We start from the raw sequence: 18350 nt of genomic DNA on the forward strand, positions 1-18350 counted from the left end.
TCCACTCTGCCCTTCAGAGGCTCCTGATCCAGGGGTGGACCAGGCTCTGCAGCAGGGAAGGTTTTCGAGACCAAAGAACAGAGACGCTCACCGGCGCCAGTCCCGAGGGAGCAGCGGGGGGCTCTGCCTTGAAGTTCTTCGCACATGCGCCTCGGGTCTACTCTGCCTTCCGCAGGAGATGCGGGGGAGAGCAGAGTGGAAGGCCGCGGCAGACGCCGATTCCGACACTGTCACTACGAAGCTCACGTGCCAGGCACTCCGACCCGTTTCCGCTAACGTATTCACGGAAACGTATCACGGAAACGGGTGTAAGATGGCGGCCGCGCAGGCGCGTGAACTCGCAGTCACAGGGAGGGTCCTCCCTTCGCCTTGCATCACGTGCCAAGTTGCTCAAAAACCGCCATTGAACACAAAAGAGCGACCACCTGATCACATGATTCAGGTTTACCAATACAGCAAAGCGAAGGCAGCTCAGTGCTTATCACGTGGTCAAGGTAGCCCGTCAATTTGCCACTGTCACATGACTAAGCACAGGCTTCAAAGGGGAGGGAAATGTTCTGACACCACGTGATAAGCACGTAACGGCACGGTTTTGTCACGTGACCAGAACCCACCTCCTTATCACTATTCGTCCCTCCCTCCCTCTCTGCTTGAGCCTGCGTCGAGCGGCAACGCGGCGGCGAGGGGGCGGGGCTCCGACCGATCACGTGCCCCCGCACCTCCCCGGCGCGCGCCCGCCCGCTCGCCCCCGGCCCCGGCTCCTCCTCCTCCTCTTCTCGCCATTGCAGTTGGACTCAGCAGCCCGGTGCGCACCGCGTGGCTTTTGGGGGGCGACCCCGGCGGGCTGTGGCAGGAGGGCGGCGGCGGTGGCTGTAGTTGGGGAAGGGGACGCCAACAAGGTAAGCGTCAATGTGGCGCGGTCCGGCCCGCTCCCGCCTTTGCCCCTCCCCCCGCCCGTCCTCCCACTCAGCGCGGGCCCATCTGAGATGTCGCGGTGACAATGCCTAAGGCGCCCCGCGCTCCCCACCTCTGCCATGTCCCCTCGCCCTGGTGCCTGGGTCATTCTTCCCTCGCCAGCCTCGCTCCCGCGCTCGGCCGTTACTCTCCCCCATTGTGCAAGGGAAACAAAATGGCGGCGGTGGCGGCGAGGACCCGGTGCGCGCGCATCTGCCCCCCCCCCCAGCGGCCCCTCGGCCGGCGGCGGTGCCTCGCGCTGGGAGGGGGGGTGCACGCGCACCGGCCCCCCGGCCGCCGCCTTCCCCCGGGTCCCGCTTTGTCTGTTGCGGCGCGCATGCGCGCACGTGCCGGGAGCACACACCCCCCTCGGGCCAGGAGTATCCAGACGAGCGGCGGGGGCGACCCTCCTCCTCCTCTTTGTCCCAGTCCCACCCCGGGTTCTTGGAGAATCCCAGGTTCCTGTGGCGGGAATCGTCGCCTCCTTTGTCCTTACTTGGCATGGAGATTCGGACCCCTTCTTTGGAATCCTGTCCCCCACGTGGTTTGCAGACGAGGCCTTTGTGGTTTCATGAGGTTCCCAAATCTCAGGTCATTCAGTCCTTCCCCAGATCTGGATCTAAACTTGGGCGAGGGGCTAAGGTTACCCTTTTTTATACTGGGTGTTCGATTAACGTTGAATTTTTTTCCAGATTGCTAAAATTTGCTTTCTCCCCCAAAACGGTGATCTGGTGCGGTATTTGGATGCACTGTAATCTGCAAGATTGGCATGCAGACATGAGTGCTGCAAGCCCTTATCTACTTTACTCAAGTGGTTCAGTGACTGAGATTCTTGGGGTGGTTCTTGAGGTTCTCGGGTTAATTCTCCTTCTGGATGAATTATTTGGAGAGTTCAATGATAAGCATCATTTCCTCCAATTGGGTTTAAACTTGGGGAGAATAAACCACCTGTCTTAATAGTTACAAAATTGGAATTTGTTTGGAATTCCGCATGATGGTAAATGAGGGGGAGGCATCACTTTCAATAACAAATCTCTTTTGTCTAGATTCAGGTATTTCAGTGATGTAATTATTGCTTAGGATGCTGTCCTGTTTAAAATGCATAGTCTGGTAGTATTTTGGGGGTTCATCGTAAAATGAGAGGTGCCACCCTAAATTAGGGTTTCAGTTTAAGACTTTCAGGTTCATTTCCTCAGTTATTTGTGGTTGGGAGTCTCCAGGAATTGTTCACAGTGCTGTCACTAGCTTTGTGTACGGTCTGTGGGATGTAGCTATAGCTGCTGTTTCAACTGTGAGGGAAGTGGGGACCAGAGACTCATCCACAGCTGGAAAAGAGGGAGAAAGGCCCCAGGACTCTGGCAGGTGTTACTCTTCCTAGTCCAGGAGTCTTTGCACCTGAGCTGTCTCTTGGCCTTGTAGATTCATGGTCCATGGGATTTGAGAATGAAGTCTGTTCAGGCCCTAGCATTGTCTGGAGTTGATTGGAAACTGGTAATTACAGACAGGCTTGACCTTGCCAGTCAGTATACTAATTTAACAGTCTCCTTACCCTCCTGGAGTGTGGGCAAACCTAGGAATCATTCTTTTTCTATGGGTAGAGAAGTGTCCAATTGTTTACAGTTTTTGTTTTATATTTCCTAATTATGCTTGCCTGGTGGCTATGGGCAAAAATTCTGTTAGCTTCTTGTAATAAGTTTTTATGGAGGCCAGTCTTCTTAGGAGTGAGGAACCTAAGGCTAACTCATTATTCTTAAAAGTTTTCCCTTTAAAATACCACATTGGCAAGAGAGACTGCTAATGTTTTGATGTCACATATCTAGTGCTTATTTTCCTGCTCCCATAATTAATTACTCCAGGTAAAGACAGGTGGAGTCAGTGAGGAAAGAAAGAACCTTCTATAGTCTGTAAGTCTGTTCCCTTTGGATAAGCCCCAGGCAGCATCTTGTCTGTAGGTTTCATCAAGATGTGGGGATTGGAAATGTTTTCTCAACTTCTGAAAAAGACTTTATAAGTTTCTTTGGGGTTGGGCCAGCCAGCCCCCTCTTATCCACCCCTCTCACCCTCCTCCTCATTTCCTTCTGAGTTTACTTTTTCCCAAGAAACTTGGGTGTACACCTCCTTGGACCTGCCATTCTGTTACACTTCGTCAGTAAGTTGGTTAACCTTGTGCAGTTTTAAAAGGTGTGTACATGTCACCATCTAGCATTTGAATGTCTCACCAAATGGTAACATTTTATTTGAATTTTGCTTTGACTGAAGCATCATCAGAATTAAAATTTCTAAGCATTACAGGTTAGATGCTTTTTATCTTAGCAAAGTCCTGGGAGAGAAATTTTTTATTTTTGTTTCTAGTGAAAGGGTTTGAAATTAAAGATTGTGGTTTGGCAGGAATCTACACAGAATTAGTCAAGGGAGTTTGGGCCCTGAAGGTATGGGCCTAACTTCAGTTTCCTGATGCAGCATTTGACAATTTTGTTCCAAACTAGCTTATCTCTCTGTTACTTGTGGTAAGTTGGTGCTACCTTTTTGTGGTGCTAGACCAGGGTTATTATAATGAAAGCAGGGCAAGCAGATGCTTGTTAGGGAACCTTGTCAATGTACTGACTTTCAAAATTTGTTTCTTAATGATATTTATACTCCACTAAATCGTTGTGAAATTTATCCAAGACAGGACTTTATACGTGATCCCATTATAAATAGCAATTAGAAATTCAGGCAGACTTTTAATGTGTGCTATATTTAGGTGTTTTGTGAAAGTGATATGCAGTTGAAATTTAAAGGTTTTTCTCTCCCCATTAGTTGTCCATATAATAAAAAAAATGAAAATGTAGCACTAGTTTCAAGAGCAAAATGAGTTTTACTAATCATGTGGCAATTTTTTTTTTTTGTGGATCATTTAGTCATCAAGTTGAATATGCAACTTTTCATTAGAATGCAAATTTGCTTGATGGTTATTTTTATAAACTTAGGTGATCAATGAGAAGAGAGTCTGTTGATAATTTTCCTCAACATCCAAACAGGCAGTGTAATTGTTTTCATTAGAATTGTTCAAGCTCAAGAGTAAGCTCCTACTAAAATAAACTCAGACCTCTTGCTTTTCTGTTGCTTGCTTTGGAACTACTTTTTTTTTTTTTTTTTTTTTTTTTTTTAATCTCTGTGTGTGTTTAAAGAATGAAATGTTACAAGTTAGGTTTGCTTCTTTGTGGCACATTTAGAATTTTTGTAGGTTAATAATCCTTGGTGTGTATTCATAATTCAGAAAGCTAGTTTAAATGCCAACAATATGGAAATAACCAACTCGGCCCTGTGGCTCATAGTGGCACTTAATAAATATTTGTCCTGTGGATGACCTGTGCAGAATCCTGCAGGAGGATAATAGCAGCCCAGTAAACAGGGAGGTCTGTGGGCTTTCCTGCCAGAGCTCACCAATGACCACAGCTTTGTACAGCGGATGTGTGAACTGACAGGAATGGAGAGAAGGTGAATTGAGTTAATTTTGGTGACTTTGACTTGAGTTTGTTATTTAAAATCTAAGGCTTCAGCTCCGGAAAAACCGTGGCAATTTCTTACAAAAGTAAACAGGTAGCAACCATAATTTCACTCTTGCATATTTTCTCTAAATGCCTGTACACAAATGTTAATAATAGCTTTATTTATAATAACAATTGTAAATAATCTAGATGTTTTCAGATGGATGGATGGTTAAACTGTGGTATAGCCATTCCATGGAATACTACTAAGCAATGAGAAAAAATGAGCTATTAATATGAATCGAGGCAGTTGTGCTGCATGAAATAAACCAATCTTGAAAGGTTACATACTCTATAACTTAGTTTTATATCATATTCTTGGGATGCCATAAGTGTAAGTTAGACATGGAGGCCATTGGAAGATGACTGTGTCGGTGCAAGGGTAACAGGAGGGATCCTTGTAAAGGTAGCAGCTATATCTGACTGTATCAACATCAGTATTATGGTTATGATGTTGAATTGTAGTTTGTAAGATGTAACTATTGAGGACAACTGGGTAAAGGTGCACTTTGTCTTTCGCCACCATTTTTTATACTGCATATGAAGCTACTAATACCTCAATAAAAAGTTTCATTTGAAAAGGTACCCATGCCCACTAAAGTGATTCACATTGTTAATATTTAACCTCCTTTGAGAGGCAGTCTATTTTCTTAATTTGTGTGTGTGGGGAGTTTTGGTCAATTAAAGTCAATTTAAGTACATTAAATTTCATACCAAGTAAAAAAAGAAAAGTCCAGACTTCCCCATTAGAAGGGTTTCCTCTGTCTGCCTCCAGGTATGGAGCACTTCCTAAGCGCTTCTTTCTTCTTTGCTGCCTGAAGAGAATGTTGGACAGAGTTTGGTAGTTCCCACTTGTAGTTCATATTAAGCTTTTTGCTGTGCTGTGTGTTCTCATAGGCAGTTTTTTTTTTTTTTTTAAGATTTATTTATTTATGCATACAAGAGCTGGGGTACAGGCCAGAGATGCGGGAGGTAAGAGGACTCAGCAGAGACAGTGGGAAACAACAGGCAGACTGACTGAAATACACTGCTGAGGGGAGCAGCAGGTGAGACAGGAGAGGTCTGCCTCACCATGTGGGTTTCTCCCTGGCTGGGGATTGAACTAGTGCTGCAGAGGCTGCGGATTTTTCATAGTGTGGTGCTTAATTCCTTGCACCACCAGGGAGGCCCACATAGGCATATTTTAAAACATTTCTATTGCTTCATCCAACTATAGTTGAAATTGCTTTTTTTTTTTTTTTTTTTAAGATTTATTTATTTATGCACACAAGAACTGGGGTACAGGCCAGAGGTGTGGAGGATGAAAGGATTCACCAGAGACAGAGTGGGGAACAGAACAGGCAGATTGACTGAAGTACACTGCTGAGGGGAGCAGTGGTAAGTCAGGAGAGGTCTGATGTGCCATGTGGGTAGCTCCCTGACTGGGGATCAAAGTTGTGCTGCAGTGGCTGCAGATAGCTTCATAGGATAGCTTCATAGGTTGCGTCTTAACCCCTTGAGCCACGGGGAAGCCCTGAAATTACTTCTTTAATATAGTATGTTTGTAATTACAATCAATAAAGCATTTTCTCACAGTCGCCTTTAATCCTTGCTACTGACAACTCTTAGACAAAGTAGTGTTTTTCTCTTCATTTAAAAAAATTTTTTAAAGTTTTTTTTATTTATTTATGCGTAGAAGAATTGGGGTGTAGGCCAGAGGTGCGCAGGGTGAGAGGATTCACCAGAGACAGAGTGGGGAGTAGAACAGGCAGATCTACTGAAATACACTGCTGAGGGGAGCAGTGGGAGAGAGGGGAGAGGTCTGTTGCGCCTCATGTGGGTTAACTCCCTGGCCAGGGATGGAACTCAGGCTGCAGTGGCTGGTGACATCTTGCCCTCTGCCCTCCTCTTCATTTTTTTTTTTTTTTTTTTAAGATTTATTTGTTTGTTCATTATTTATTTATTTATGCAAGCACTGGGTACAGTCAGAAGCGCGGGAGGGTGAGAGAATTCACCAGAGCCAGAGCAGTGAGAAAAGGCAGAAGGACCGAAGTACACTGCTGAGGGGAGCAGCGGGCGGCAGGAGAGGTCTGCGTGCCATGTGGGACCCTCCTCTGGTGGCCGGGGAGCAGCCGGGGATCGAACCGGCGCTGCAGAGGCTGCAGGCAGCTTCGCAACCCAGCGCTCAACCGCTGCGCCACCTGGGAGGCCCTCCTCTTCATTTTTGACACAGCTTTGAAAAGGTAAGCATTTTGCTGAAGGCTCCTTAGCTGCCTGGTTGGAGAGCCCAGGTGGGTGTAAACATGGAACTTCTGACTCCAAGGCCCATGGGCACTTCTTAATACCAAAGGGCCTTGGAGTCCTGGGAGTTTCTTGGGTGCCAGAAACAATTTGGGAAACAAATTGTAGTTCCAGCTTTTTATTTCTTATATACCAAAGGCATTTTTTTCACAAGGTTTGTGAAAGGAAAAAAACATTGTAACACTGAAGATACCTAAGGAAATAAGTTTTAAGGACTGTCCTTTTATTTATTTTTTTAAAGATTTATTTATTTAAGCATACAAGAACTGGGGTACAGGCCAGAAGGTGTGAGGGGTGGGAGGATTCGCCAGAGACAGTGGGGAACAGAACAGGCAGATTGACTGAAATACACTGCTGAGGGGAGCAGTGGGCGAGGCAGGAGGGGTCTGCTGCTCCATGTGGGTTGCTCCCTGGTGGGGGATTGAACTCATGCTGCAGTGGCTGTGAATGGCTTCATAGCGTTTTAACCCCTTGTGCCACCAGGGAGGCCCTAAAGACAGTCCTTTTAATTGAAAATATTTGTGAAGATCTTGCTGACTTGGCACCTCAGAATGAACCAGAAAAAATATTCATTGCAGATAGTGCTGGGAACCAGAGCGCCGGATCTTAGAATTTTGTTGGATTAAAATATTAATATTTTTAAATATATTAAAATAAGTTGATTTTAGATTTGCATCTTCTGTGTGGTTGCTCTGTCAAAATTATTTCCCTGGTGTCTTTAGTTGGGTGAATCTGAAAGTTAGAGAAGTAGCTGAAGAATTGCATTTTGTATCATTTCACTTTATCCTCCAAGAAAGTTTAGCTCTAGAGGTCAGGAAAATAGGCATTGGGGTGAGTCCTTTTTGTCTTTTTAAATTTTTTAAAAAGATTTATTTTGCTTATTTATGCATACAAGAGCTGGTATGTAGGCCAGAGGTGGGGGGTGATGAGAGGATTCACCAGAGACAGAGTGAGGAACAGAACAGGCAGATCTACTGAAATACACTGCTGAGGGGAGCAGCGGATGAGACAGGAGAGGTCTGCTGTGCCATGTGGGTTAACTCTCTGGCCTTCTTGGTGATTGATAGCACTGAGACTTAACCCCTGTGCCACCAGGGAGGCCCTGGGGTGAGTCCTTTTTTTTTTTTTTTTTTTTTTTTTTTTTAAGATTCATTTATTTATTCATACAAGCACTGGGTACAGTCAGAAGCATGGGAGGGTGAGAGAATTCACCAGAGCCAGAGCGGGGAACAGAACAGGCAGACGGATGGAAGTACACTGCTGAGGGGAGCAGCGGGCGGCAGGAGAGGCCTGCGCGCCATGTGGGACCCTCGCCCGTGGCCGGGAATCAAACCTGCGCTGCAGAGGCTGCAGGCAGCTTCGCAACCCAACGCTCAACCACTGCACCACCAGGGAAGGCCCGAGGGATGAGTCCTTTTTAAAGGCTCATTCCCTTCAGGATAATTCCTCCTGCTTTGTTTTTGTGAAACACCCTGGATGGAGGATTCACCCCAGAAGATAGGTGAAGCCATGACCTGTCAGGTGTTGCCACTACACCTGTTCATTCTGTAAACATTTGTTCAGCCACATGTGCCAAACTGGGGTATGTTTCTTTTCTGATAGCAATTGCTTTGACCATCATGTTCTAATTATTGAGGGGTCAGAAAGATGGTTATTGCAACTCAAGCATAATGTTTTGTGGCTTAAACTTCTGTCATTCTTCATGATATTAGTGGACTGGTTTGGAGACCATACAAAAGTAACCTGATTCCTGTGTGTTAGAACATCCCAGACCACACAGAGGTCATGTTTAAAATCCTGATACTGGGCCTCCCTGGTGAATTCAATCCCCTGCCAGGAAACTGACCCACATGGTGCAGCAGACCTCTCCTTTCTCTCCTGCTGCTCCCCTCAGCAGTGTATTTCAGTAGATCTGCCTGTTCTGTTCCCCACTCTGTCTCTGGTGGATCCTCTCACCCTGGCCTACACCCTAGTTCTTGTATGCATAAATAGATAAAAATCTTTTAAAAATAAAATCCTGATACTCACGTCTTCCTTGGCTTCCTTTTTTTTTTCTTTCTTATTTTTTGTTTTTTAAAGATTTATTTATTTCTGCATACAAGAGCTGGGGTACAGACCCGAGATGGTGGAGGGTGAGAGGATTCACCAGAAACAGAGCGGGGAACAGAACAGGCAGACTGACTGAATGAAACACACTGCTGAGGGGAGCACAGGTGAGACAGGAGAGGTCTGCCTCGCCATGTGGGTTTCTCCCTGGCTGGCCAGGGATCGAACTCGTGCTTCAGAGGCTGTGTATTGCTTCATAGTGTGGTGCTTAACCCCTTGCGCCACCAGGGAGGCCCCTTGGCTTAGAGACTGGGCTGGTGAAAGCCAGGCTTTGCCTGTGTTCAGGTTTGAATAATAAACATGGCTGCAGGGCCAGCTTTGTGTGCATCCTTTTGCTCCTTTTGTTTAAAGTTGGTTTGGTAGGGGCAGTGGAGTGTTGCATCTGGGTGGGTTTTCTGAACTTCTTGTCAGTAAAATCCTGCTGAAAATTTGTTCTTTGCTGAAAATCTTGAAAAGCTTCGGTTCACCTCAAAGTCTGCCAATGAGATGGATTCCCTGGCATTCAGGACCAGAGCAGCTGACATGGATTACAGATCTGGGCTTATATAAAGATAAGGTAGTCTGGTTTTGTTACCCTGCAAAGGAGCATTGACTCCAATTTTTGGAACTTTACTTTGGTTCAGATAACTAGTACTCCTCCTCTCTTTGCCCACCTGAATCAAGTAGTGTTGCTACCAAGTCCTAGACTAAGGGAGGAGGGCCTGGGAAGGAATGGAGTGCAGATGAAGGAATGTGGTGATCAAAGATAGTCACAGCCCAGGGAGTCCCTGCAGGAGTCCCTTCTTGGGACTCTCAGCAGTGAAGGAAGATCTTGTGAGGCAGTGTCTAGAGTAAGACACTCCCACCTTCCAAGTTTTAACTGTGAAGGCAGCACATAGAAATGCAGGACACTCGCTGAATGAAGACAGCTCTATTTCGGAGTGTTTCATTGTCTTTGAAGCACTTTTGGTGCACTCACATTTTGACACAATAAAATATTTTGTTCCCCTGGTGGAAGGGAAGTCTTCTGCTCCTAGTCTCTTTTTCAGATTGGTGTATTTGGTAGAGGTGCTCTGCATCCACTGTGGATGAACTTCAGTTGAGTCTTCAGCACTTATCAGAGAATGGAGTTGGCATAGAGATGTCTTCAGTAATGGCAAAAGCGTTTATTTTTTTTCCCTTTAAGCATCATACGAACTTATGCATTTATATACATTTTTATGCACTTACAAATTTATAATACTCAACCAATTCTACTGATGTATTTAACATCTTACTACATTTTCAAATGTGCAAAAGGTGACAGTGTCATGCCTGCATATACACCCTAGGTTCTGCCATTTTTTTTTTAAAGATTTATTTATTTATGCCTGAAAGAGCTGGGGTACAGGTCAGAGGTGCAGGGGGGAGGGGTGAGAGGATTCACCAGAGATAGAGTGGGAAACAGAACAGGCAGATCTAATGAAATACACTGCTGAGGGGAGCAGCGGGCGAGACAGGAGAGGTTTGCTGCGCCATGTGGATCAGCTCCCTGGCTGGCCAGGGATGGAACTTATGTGATGCTGCAATTGCTGTGGATAGCTTCATAGTGCTGCGACTTAACCCCTTATGCCACTAGGGAAACCTGGTTCTGCCATTATTACTAGACCATACTTGGTTGTCACACGTGCTGCCCTCCATGTGTTCTATTTTTCCTTTGGTTCATTTTATTTTTATGATAGATTTCAAAGTAAGTAGCAGTCTTCCCCCTCAATATAACTGGAGTTCAGTATTTATTTATAGTTCTTTTTTTCTTTGGAAGTTATGCACAGATCTAAAGTATCCCATTTAGTGAGTTTTGATCACTGCATATACCAAAACCCCTACAAAGATGGAGACTGTGATATCCTAGAAAGCTCCCTTGGACCCAGATGTCCCCTGCATTATCTCTCAGAGGCAATCCCTGCTCTGAATTTTTTTCCCACCACTGGTTAGTTTTAACCTGTTCTGGCATTCCAGGTAGGTGAAGGCATTTCTGTTTTTTAATACTCCATATGTAGCCTGTAGGAGCCCTCTAGTCTGCGCTTCTATGTGCCTACATTGATCTCTTGGTGCTTCCTGACTTTCTGACACTCTAGTGTGACCATACTCCCCTAGTATAGGTCTTGTGTCAGTCTTTATACAATACCAGTTATACAAAACCTTTAATGAAAAGATTTTAGCCACCTGGATCCTTGGTTTAAGCTCTTTGTTGTCTTAAAGTCTCCATATTTAGTATTTGTGGTAGAGGAAGAATGTTAAGACAAGGAGGTAGTAAGTGTACAGTGAAGCACTGGCTGCTGACACAAGTTAGACTTGTAGGAAAGGAGTTTCTCCTTTTAAGGTGTGTAAAAGGGAATGGAACTTGTCTGCTGTATCCCTTACTGTCCCAACGTCCAGCCCAGGGCCTGCCATGAAGGGGGTGCATGCTGAGTACTCTTGAATAAATAAGTGTGGTTTTACACATCAGCCTTTGCTATCAAGTGGATGAGGTTCCAGCTTAGATGTGTCAAGGACCAGTAGATTTCTGAAGGCCAGCATCTTGTTAATTTAGGGTTGGTTTTCTGAGCATTGGTTTAATATTTATTTACTTATTTTTAAAGATATATTTTTGCATAGAAGAATTGGGGTGAAGGCCAGAGCTGGAGGTGGGCGTGAGAGGATTCACTAGAAACAGTGGGCAGATCTACTGAAATACACTGCTAAGGGGAGCTTGGGTGAAACAGGAGAGGTCTGCTATGCCATATGTGGGTTTGCTCCCTGACCAGACATCAAACTCAGGCCATCGTAGTGGGCCAACTTGGTGGAAGCACTGAGACATAACCCCTAGGCCACCAGGAAGGCCCAGGGTTTAATTTTTAGATGACCTGCCATGGCTGCGCTTTTGTGAGAGTGCTTACATTTACTGTGCATTTTCTCTTTATTTATTTATGCATATAAGAATTGGGTTACAGGCCAGAGGGGGGTGGGGGAGGGTGGCGGTGAGAAGATTCATCAGAGACAGTGGGGAACAGAACAGGCAGACTGACTGAAATGCACTGCTGAGGGGAGCAATGGTTGAGACAGGAGAGGTCTGCTTCACCATGTGGGTAGCTCCCTGTCTAGCCAGGGATCGAACTTGTGCTGCAGAGGCTGGGGATAGCTTCACAGTGCTGTGCTTAACCCCTTGCCCCACCAGGGAGACCCTACTGTGTATTTTCTTAAAAAACTATGTAGCTGTTCAAACATGTACAAATTCCAATGTAGCCTTCCCCCAGCTTTAACAGTTACCAACATTTTGCAGTCTCATCATCCTTCTCCCCTTCTCCACCTCAGTGAAGTATTTCACAGTAAGTAACAGTTCAGGACTTTCAGCTATTAACTACATAGCTAACATGTAAAGATATTCTTTTCCAGCACAACCACAATGGCATCACAGGAATATTCATTCTTAGCTGAATGTGTGATCATTCTTTAACACTGGGTGCACATTTGTATGCGGTCACTCATCACAGGCCTCCCAGCCTGCTTGATAAAGATCTGTCTGTTGGTGGTAGAGATTGGTGCAATTTTTAAGAGTCTATGGAATTTGTGCTTCATGCTTCTTATAGGTTAACTTTAATTTTCTGTGTCCTCCCCTCACCCTCCCTTTTCAGATATTCCCCATTTGTAGGTATAGAAGAAAGTGCCAAAGAAACTTTTGGCCAGTGGGTGGACTGAACAGGCAGGGTTTCAGGCTCAGGTCTGTAGGGCACCCACCTGGTTACAGCACTGAGTGGCTCACTGAGTTGGCCTGTATAGTGAGTACCTGAGCTGAGGGACTGGTCCTTCATTTCTTCCTACAAATAGCCTTCGACCACACCTGTCCCCTTGCCTGGATTTGTAGGACCATTGCCTGCCACTATTCCAGCAATTAATCTACTTAGATTGAAGTGTAGCTCTTGTGTGGTTAGGTGAAATGGGTGGATTCCTCTATTCTCTGTTGTGTGGATGAAGTTAGGTTTTTTTTTTTAGATTAAATTTATGCATACCAAGAACTAGGGTGTAAGCCGGGGTGCAGGGGGTTGGAGATTCACCAGAGACAGAGTGGGGAGCAGAACAGGCAGACTGATTGAAATGCACTGCTGAGGGGAGCAGGGGGTGAGACAGGAGAGGTCTGTTGCGCCATGAGGGCAGCTCCCTGGCCAGCCAGGGTTCGAACTCATGCTGCAGTGGCTGGCAATATGTTGATAACACTGTCTTTAACCCCTGTGCCCCTAGGGAGGCCCCCTGCATGGAATATTTGTTGTTGTTTACTAGTTTGGAAGATTTCTGTGTGCAGAGTGGGAATTGAGTACATTGTAGTTTGTATGTTACTTAGAGTTTTAAAGCAGAGTTTGTCCTGAAGACTTGAACAGTCCAGCCTCAACTCTCCAGAGTTGTGTGATCACAGCTGCTGTTTCCAGTAACCCTAGATGGAGCTTGCCTCTCTAGTCAACAGATGCTTTTGGAGCCCTCCATTCCTTGCTTTCTTTCCCATCTTTCTTAGCCTCAGAGACGAGAGCGCTTTCCCCCATTTTTCCTTCTCCAAGCACCAAGATTTTGCTAAGTATTTCTACTGTTAGCCAATTTATGAGACTTGTTGATACTCTTATGTTTTACTTATATAAAAATTGGCATGTTTTATATAAGAAACAACAAAAGAGGATAGAAAAGAAAGCAAAAATCATTGGAACCTGAAGTCAGACCTGGCTTCTAGAAACCAGCTGTTTTGATTTTAGGGATTTTTTAGTTAGCTGTTTGTACCTTGACATGATGGTGATAACTTGGCATGATCATGGTTCTTTGGAAATAAAGATGTGTCTGCTGTGTTAACAGGACTCCTCCATGAGACCACTGCTGTCTTTCATCCTGCTGAGTGTGTGGCTGCTAAAATTCATCCATCTATGAAATATTTGAAACTAAAAAGATTTTCTGATCTTATAGATAGAAGTATTGATAACACCAAGGAAATCTGTCACAGTTTGAAAAGATAAGCAAAAAAATTGATTTCCAGACACTACAGAAAAAGAAGTAAAAATGGTAAGAAACAATTTTTTTTTAATCATAGACACAGTTCTTCATTCATATACAAAGATGTTTGTACTATTTCCCCCAAAGCATTTGATTCTGCAGTAGTCCCCTCTTACTCACACAGGGAGGTATTCCGGGACCCCAGTGGATGTCCAAACCCATGAACAGTCTGAACTCCAGATAATTTTTTTTTCTTACTCATCATACCTATGATAAAGTTTAAAGCCGAAGTTAGGCACAGTACAAGATTAACAGTGTAACTAATAATTCCATCACAATGTCTGCCTCACCTCACATCGTAGGCACTGTGTCATCATGACATCACCACAAGGAGGAGCATTCAGTACAAAAAGATAGTTGAGACAGATTCTGAGAGACCACATTCACATGATTTGTATCATAGTCTACCATTATAATTGTTTTATTTCCTCACACTACTCAGAAAGGCACACAATTTATAACATATGAATTGTTTATTCCTGTATTTGTCCGTTTGAAATTTATGAGCCACAGTGGAATATGGGTAACTGAAAGTGCGATAAGGAGGGACTGCTGTATAATCACTTTTCATTAGATTTGTTGAGTTACGAAATAATGCATGGTCTAACAATTCAAAGAAAGTATATTTGAAGCATAAAGTTATAAAACTAAAATATTCTGAAGTATAAAGTGAGTGCTCTTACTGCCTAGAGAAAGAATGACTCAGATTTGATTTTTTCTGTTCTGCAGACCTTCAGTTCATATAGTCTTATTTTCACATGAATAATGTAGTTTATTTTATTTTTTTTTAATTGTTTTTTTTTTTAATTTTTTTTTTTTTAATAGAGGCATGTTTTATTTATTTATTTATTTGTTTGTTTGTTTTGTTTATACATGCACTGGGTACAGTCAGAAGCGCGGGAGGGTGAGAGAATTCACCAGAGCCAGAGCGGGGAGCAGAGCAGGCAGAAGGACCGAAGTACACTGCTGAGGGGAGCAGCGGGCGGCAGGAGAGGTCTGCGCGCCATGTGGGACCCTCCTCTGGTGGCCGGGGAGCAGCCGGGGATCGAACCGGCACCGCAGAGGCCGCGGGCAGCTTCGCAACCCAGCGCTCAACCGCTGCGCCACCGGGGAGGCCCAATAATGTAGTTTATTAATGATGTGTGCAGCTTAAAGGATATGTGGCAGATTGCACATATCTGTTGTTTTTAACCAAATTTTCACATTTTTAGCGTCCAATGCGAATTTTTGTGAATGATGATCGCCATGTGATGGCAAAGCATTCTTCTGTTTATCCGACCCAAGAGGAACTGGAGGCAGTTCAGAACATGGTGTCCCACACGGAACGAGCTCTCAAAGCTGTGTCTGACTGGATAGATGAGCAGGAAAAAGGCAGTGGTGAGCATGCTGAGTCTGAGAGCCTGGATATGCCCCCGGAGGATGAAACCAAAGAAGGAGCTGGGTATGCTTGAGGTTTGGTGGGATATCTTTTCGAGGGGAATAAGCCAGTGTAGGGGGAAGCATCTCCCCGCCGCCCCCCCCGCATTTATTTCTCTGTTGTGTTTTTTTTCCCTAAGGATTTATTTATTTATGCATACAAGAACCAGGGTATAGGCCAGATGTGCGGGAGGGTGAGAAGATTCACCAGAGACAGTGGGGACAGAACAGGCAGACTGACTGAAATACACTGCTGAGGGGAGTGGAGGGCGGGACAGGCGAGGTCTGCCATGCCATGTGGGAATCTCTCTGGCTGGCTGGGAATCAAACCTGTGCTGCAGAGGCTGCGGACAGCTTCACAGCGCTGCACTCAACCACCTGCGCCACCTGGGAGGCCATATTTATCTGTTTTCTTGAGTCATTGTTCATTTTTGTCTAGTAATTGGTTTCTCCCCTTGGGTGTAGTCCCCATATTTTTCCCATCACCCTAGCACCCATGAACCATCACCATAGTCCCTTGTGCTCTTCCCTCCCATTTTGACCCCTCTTCCTCCCTCTCCCTTGCTATATACCTCATCTTTATGTTCAGCTTGCAAGATTTAGGAGTATCTCCTTTTTTGAGAAGCTCTGCCCTTTTGGGGGGCCTCTGGGTTCTGGGTCCCTCACTGACTATTATTTGGACTGTCCTGCAGGGAGCAGAAGACAGAGCACATGACCAGGACCCTTCGAGGCGTAATGCGTGTAGGCCTTGTGGCGAAGGGCCTGCTACTCAAGGGGGACCTAGATCTGGAGCTGGTGCTGCTATGTAAAGAGAAGCCTACAACCGCCCTCCTGGACAAGGTGGCTGACAACCTGGCCATCCAGCTTACTGTGAGTTTTACTCCCGCTGGTCAGGGGAGGGTGGTTGTCAAGGAAGCAGTGGTCCCCTTACATGTGTTGTACTCATATCTTGTAAGGTAACAGGCAGGGTGCCATTGAGATTCTGTGGATAACAGTCGGCTTGCTGCAGTGGCATGCAGCAAGGACCCAGTGCCCACTGTATGCCAGACTGCATCATGTGAGGACTGCTCTGGGCCTGAACTTTATGTTTACTTTCAACTTGATGGGTGGGTGGGAGGATAGATGAATATAGTACAATTATTATCTTTCCCTGTGTGGTGCAGATCTCGGTGTAAACAGAAACTTTAAAAAACCCAATTTATTTGTCTTATTACAAAAGTATTGCCTGAATAACAGCCTGACATTTGTTAAGCATTCATTATGCCACAACCTAAGCCAGACATGCTCTTTACATGTTTAACTTCATCCTCATAAGGACCCTCTAAGGTAGGACTTGAGCATTGAAATATTTTGGAAGATACAACTGAAGTTCAGGGAACAGAGTCATTGACCTACCACACCTGATTGGGGACCTCTGGGACTGCTGGCCCTCTGGATGTCATGGTCACATCCCATCTCCTCAGCCAGATTCACCCTGGATGTAGCACAAGAAGAAAGTAAAAACAACCAAGAAAAAAATCTCATTTTAGAGAGCATCATGTTACATATGACTGATAATTTGGGATTCTGGTCAGAGATCAGAATTGAAATTGTGGAGCTAATGCTGTGAGTAGGTACTGCTGGAGATCTAGTTACGGTGAATCCCTAAACTTTCCTTTTTTAGGGATAAGTAATTTTTAAGTCAATGTTATTCTCATCATAAAAACTATAATTAAAGAAAACTAAGTTTGTATAAATACTTAGGAAGGGAATAACTTTTACAGTCTTTTTTTTTTTTTAAAGACTCATTTTTATTGACTTATGCATACAAGAACTGTGGTGTAGGCCAGAGGTGTGGGGGGTAAGAGGATTCACCAGAGATAAAGTGGGGAGCAGAACAGGCGGATCTACTGAAATACACTGCTGAGGGGAGCAGTGGGCAAGATGGGCGAGACAGGAGACGTCAGCTGTGCCATGTGGGTCATCTCCCTGGCTGGGGATCAAACTAATGCCGCAGTGGCTGGTGATAACGTGACAGCGCTGAGACTTTAACCCCTGTGCCACCAGGGAGGCCCCAAAGTCACTTTTTAAAGAAAGATATAAATAAAGTGTATTTCATCAATTTAGGTTTTTTTTTTTTTTAAGATATATTTATTTATGCATACAAGAGCTGAGGTACAGGCCAGAGACGTGGGAGGTAAGGAGGATTCACTAGAGACAGAGCGGGAACAGAACAGGCAGACTGACCAAAGCACACCGCTGAGGGGAGTGAGCGGGTGAGTCAGGAGAGGTCTGCTGCGCCATGTGGGTTGCTCCCTGGCCAGCTTGGGATTGCTTCATAGTGTGGTGCTTAACCCCTTACACCACCAGGGAGGCCCCCTTTTTGTTTGTTTTTTTTTTTTCCAAAGAATTTTTTTTTTTTTTTTTTTTTTAAGATTTATTTATTTAGGGCTTCCCTGGTGGCGCAGCGGTTGAGCGCTGGGTTGCGAAGCTGCCCGCGGCCTCTGCCGTGCTGGTTCGATCCCTGGCTGCTCCCCGGCCACCGGAGGAGGGTCCCACATGGCGCGCAGACCTCTCCTGCTGCCCGCTGCTCCCCTCAGCAGTGTACTTCAGTCCTTCTGCCTGCTCTGCTCCCCGCTCTGGCTCTGGTGAATTCTCTGACCCTCCCGCGCTTCTGACTGTACCCAGTGCATGTATAAACAAACAAACAAATAAATAAATAAAACATGCCTCTATTTTAAAAAAAAAAAAAGATTTATTTATTTATACAAGAATTGAGGTAGTGTCAGAGGCGCGGAGAGTGAGAGAATTCACCAGAGACAGAGCAGGGAGCAGAACAGGCAGACAGATGGAAGACACTGCTGAGGGGAGCAGCAGGCGAGGCAGGAGAGGTCTGCCGTGCCATGTGGGCTGCTCCCTGGTCGGCCGGGAATGGAACCCGCACTGCAGAGGCTGCAGTAGCTTCGCAGTGCGGCTCTCAACCCGCTGTACCACCGGGAAGGCCCCTAGTTTGGTGTTTTATCACTGGCATGATTTTGCCCCCTACTAGACATTTGG

General features: G+C 45.3%; 1 protein-coding gene across 5 annotated transcripts in view; it reads left to right on the forward strand.

The window, feature by feature from the left end:
- The first annotated feature begins 740 nt into the window (after window positions 1-740).
- The window catches only part of ILF3 (interleukin enhancer binding factor 3), a 31435-nt gene continuing 13825 nt past the window's right edge, over window positions 741-18350 (forward strand). For all 5 annotated transcript variants that reach the window (XM_037505782.2, XM_037505784.2, XM_037505783.2 and 2 more), the window contains exons 1-4: window positions 741-899; window positions 13812-13907; window positions 15110-15339; window positions 16007-16184. In XM_037505782.2, coding sequence (XP_037361679.1) covers window positions 13905-13907; window positions 15110-15339; window positions 16007-16184 — 411 coding nt within the window. In that variant the 5' untranslated portion in view covers window positions 741-899; window positions 13812-13904. The remainder of the gene's footprint in view (window positions 900-13811; window positions 13908-15109; window positions 15340-16006; window positions 16185-18350) is intronic.

Source organism: Talpa occidentalis, unplaced genomic scaffold, assembly GCF_014898055.3.
Source record: "Talpa occidentalis isolate TD23 unplaced genomic scaffold, MPIMG_talOcc4v2.1 talOcc4.12, whole genome shotgun sequence".
Taxonomy (NCBI): Eukaryota; Metazoa; Chordata; class Mammalia; order Eulipotyphla; family Talpidae; genus Talpa; species Talpa occidentalis.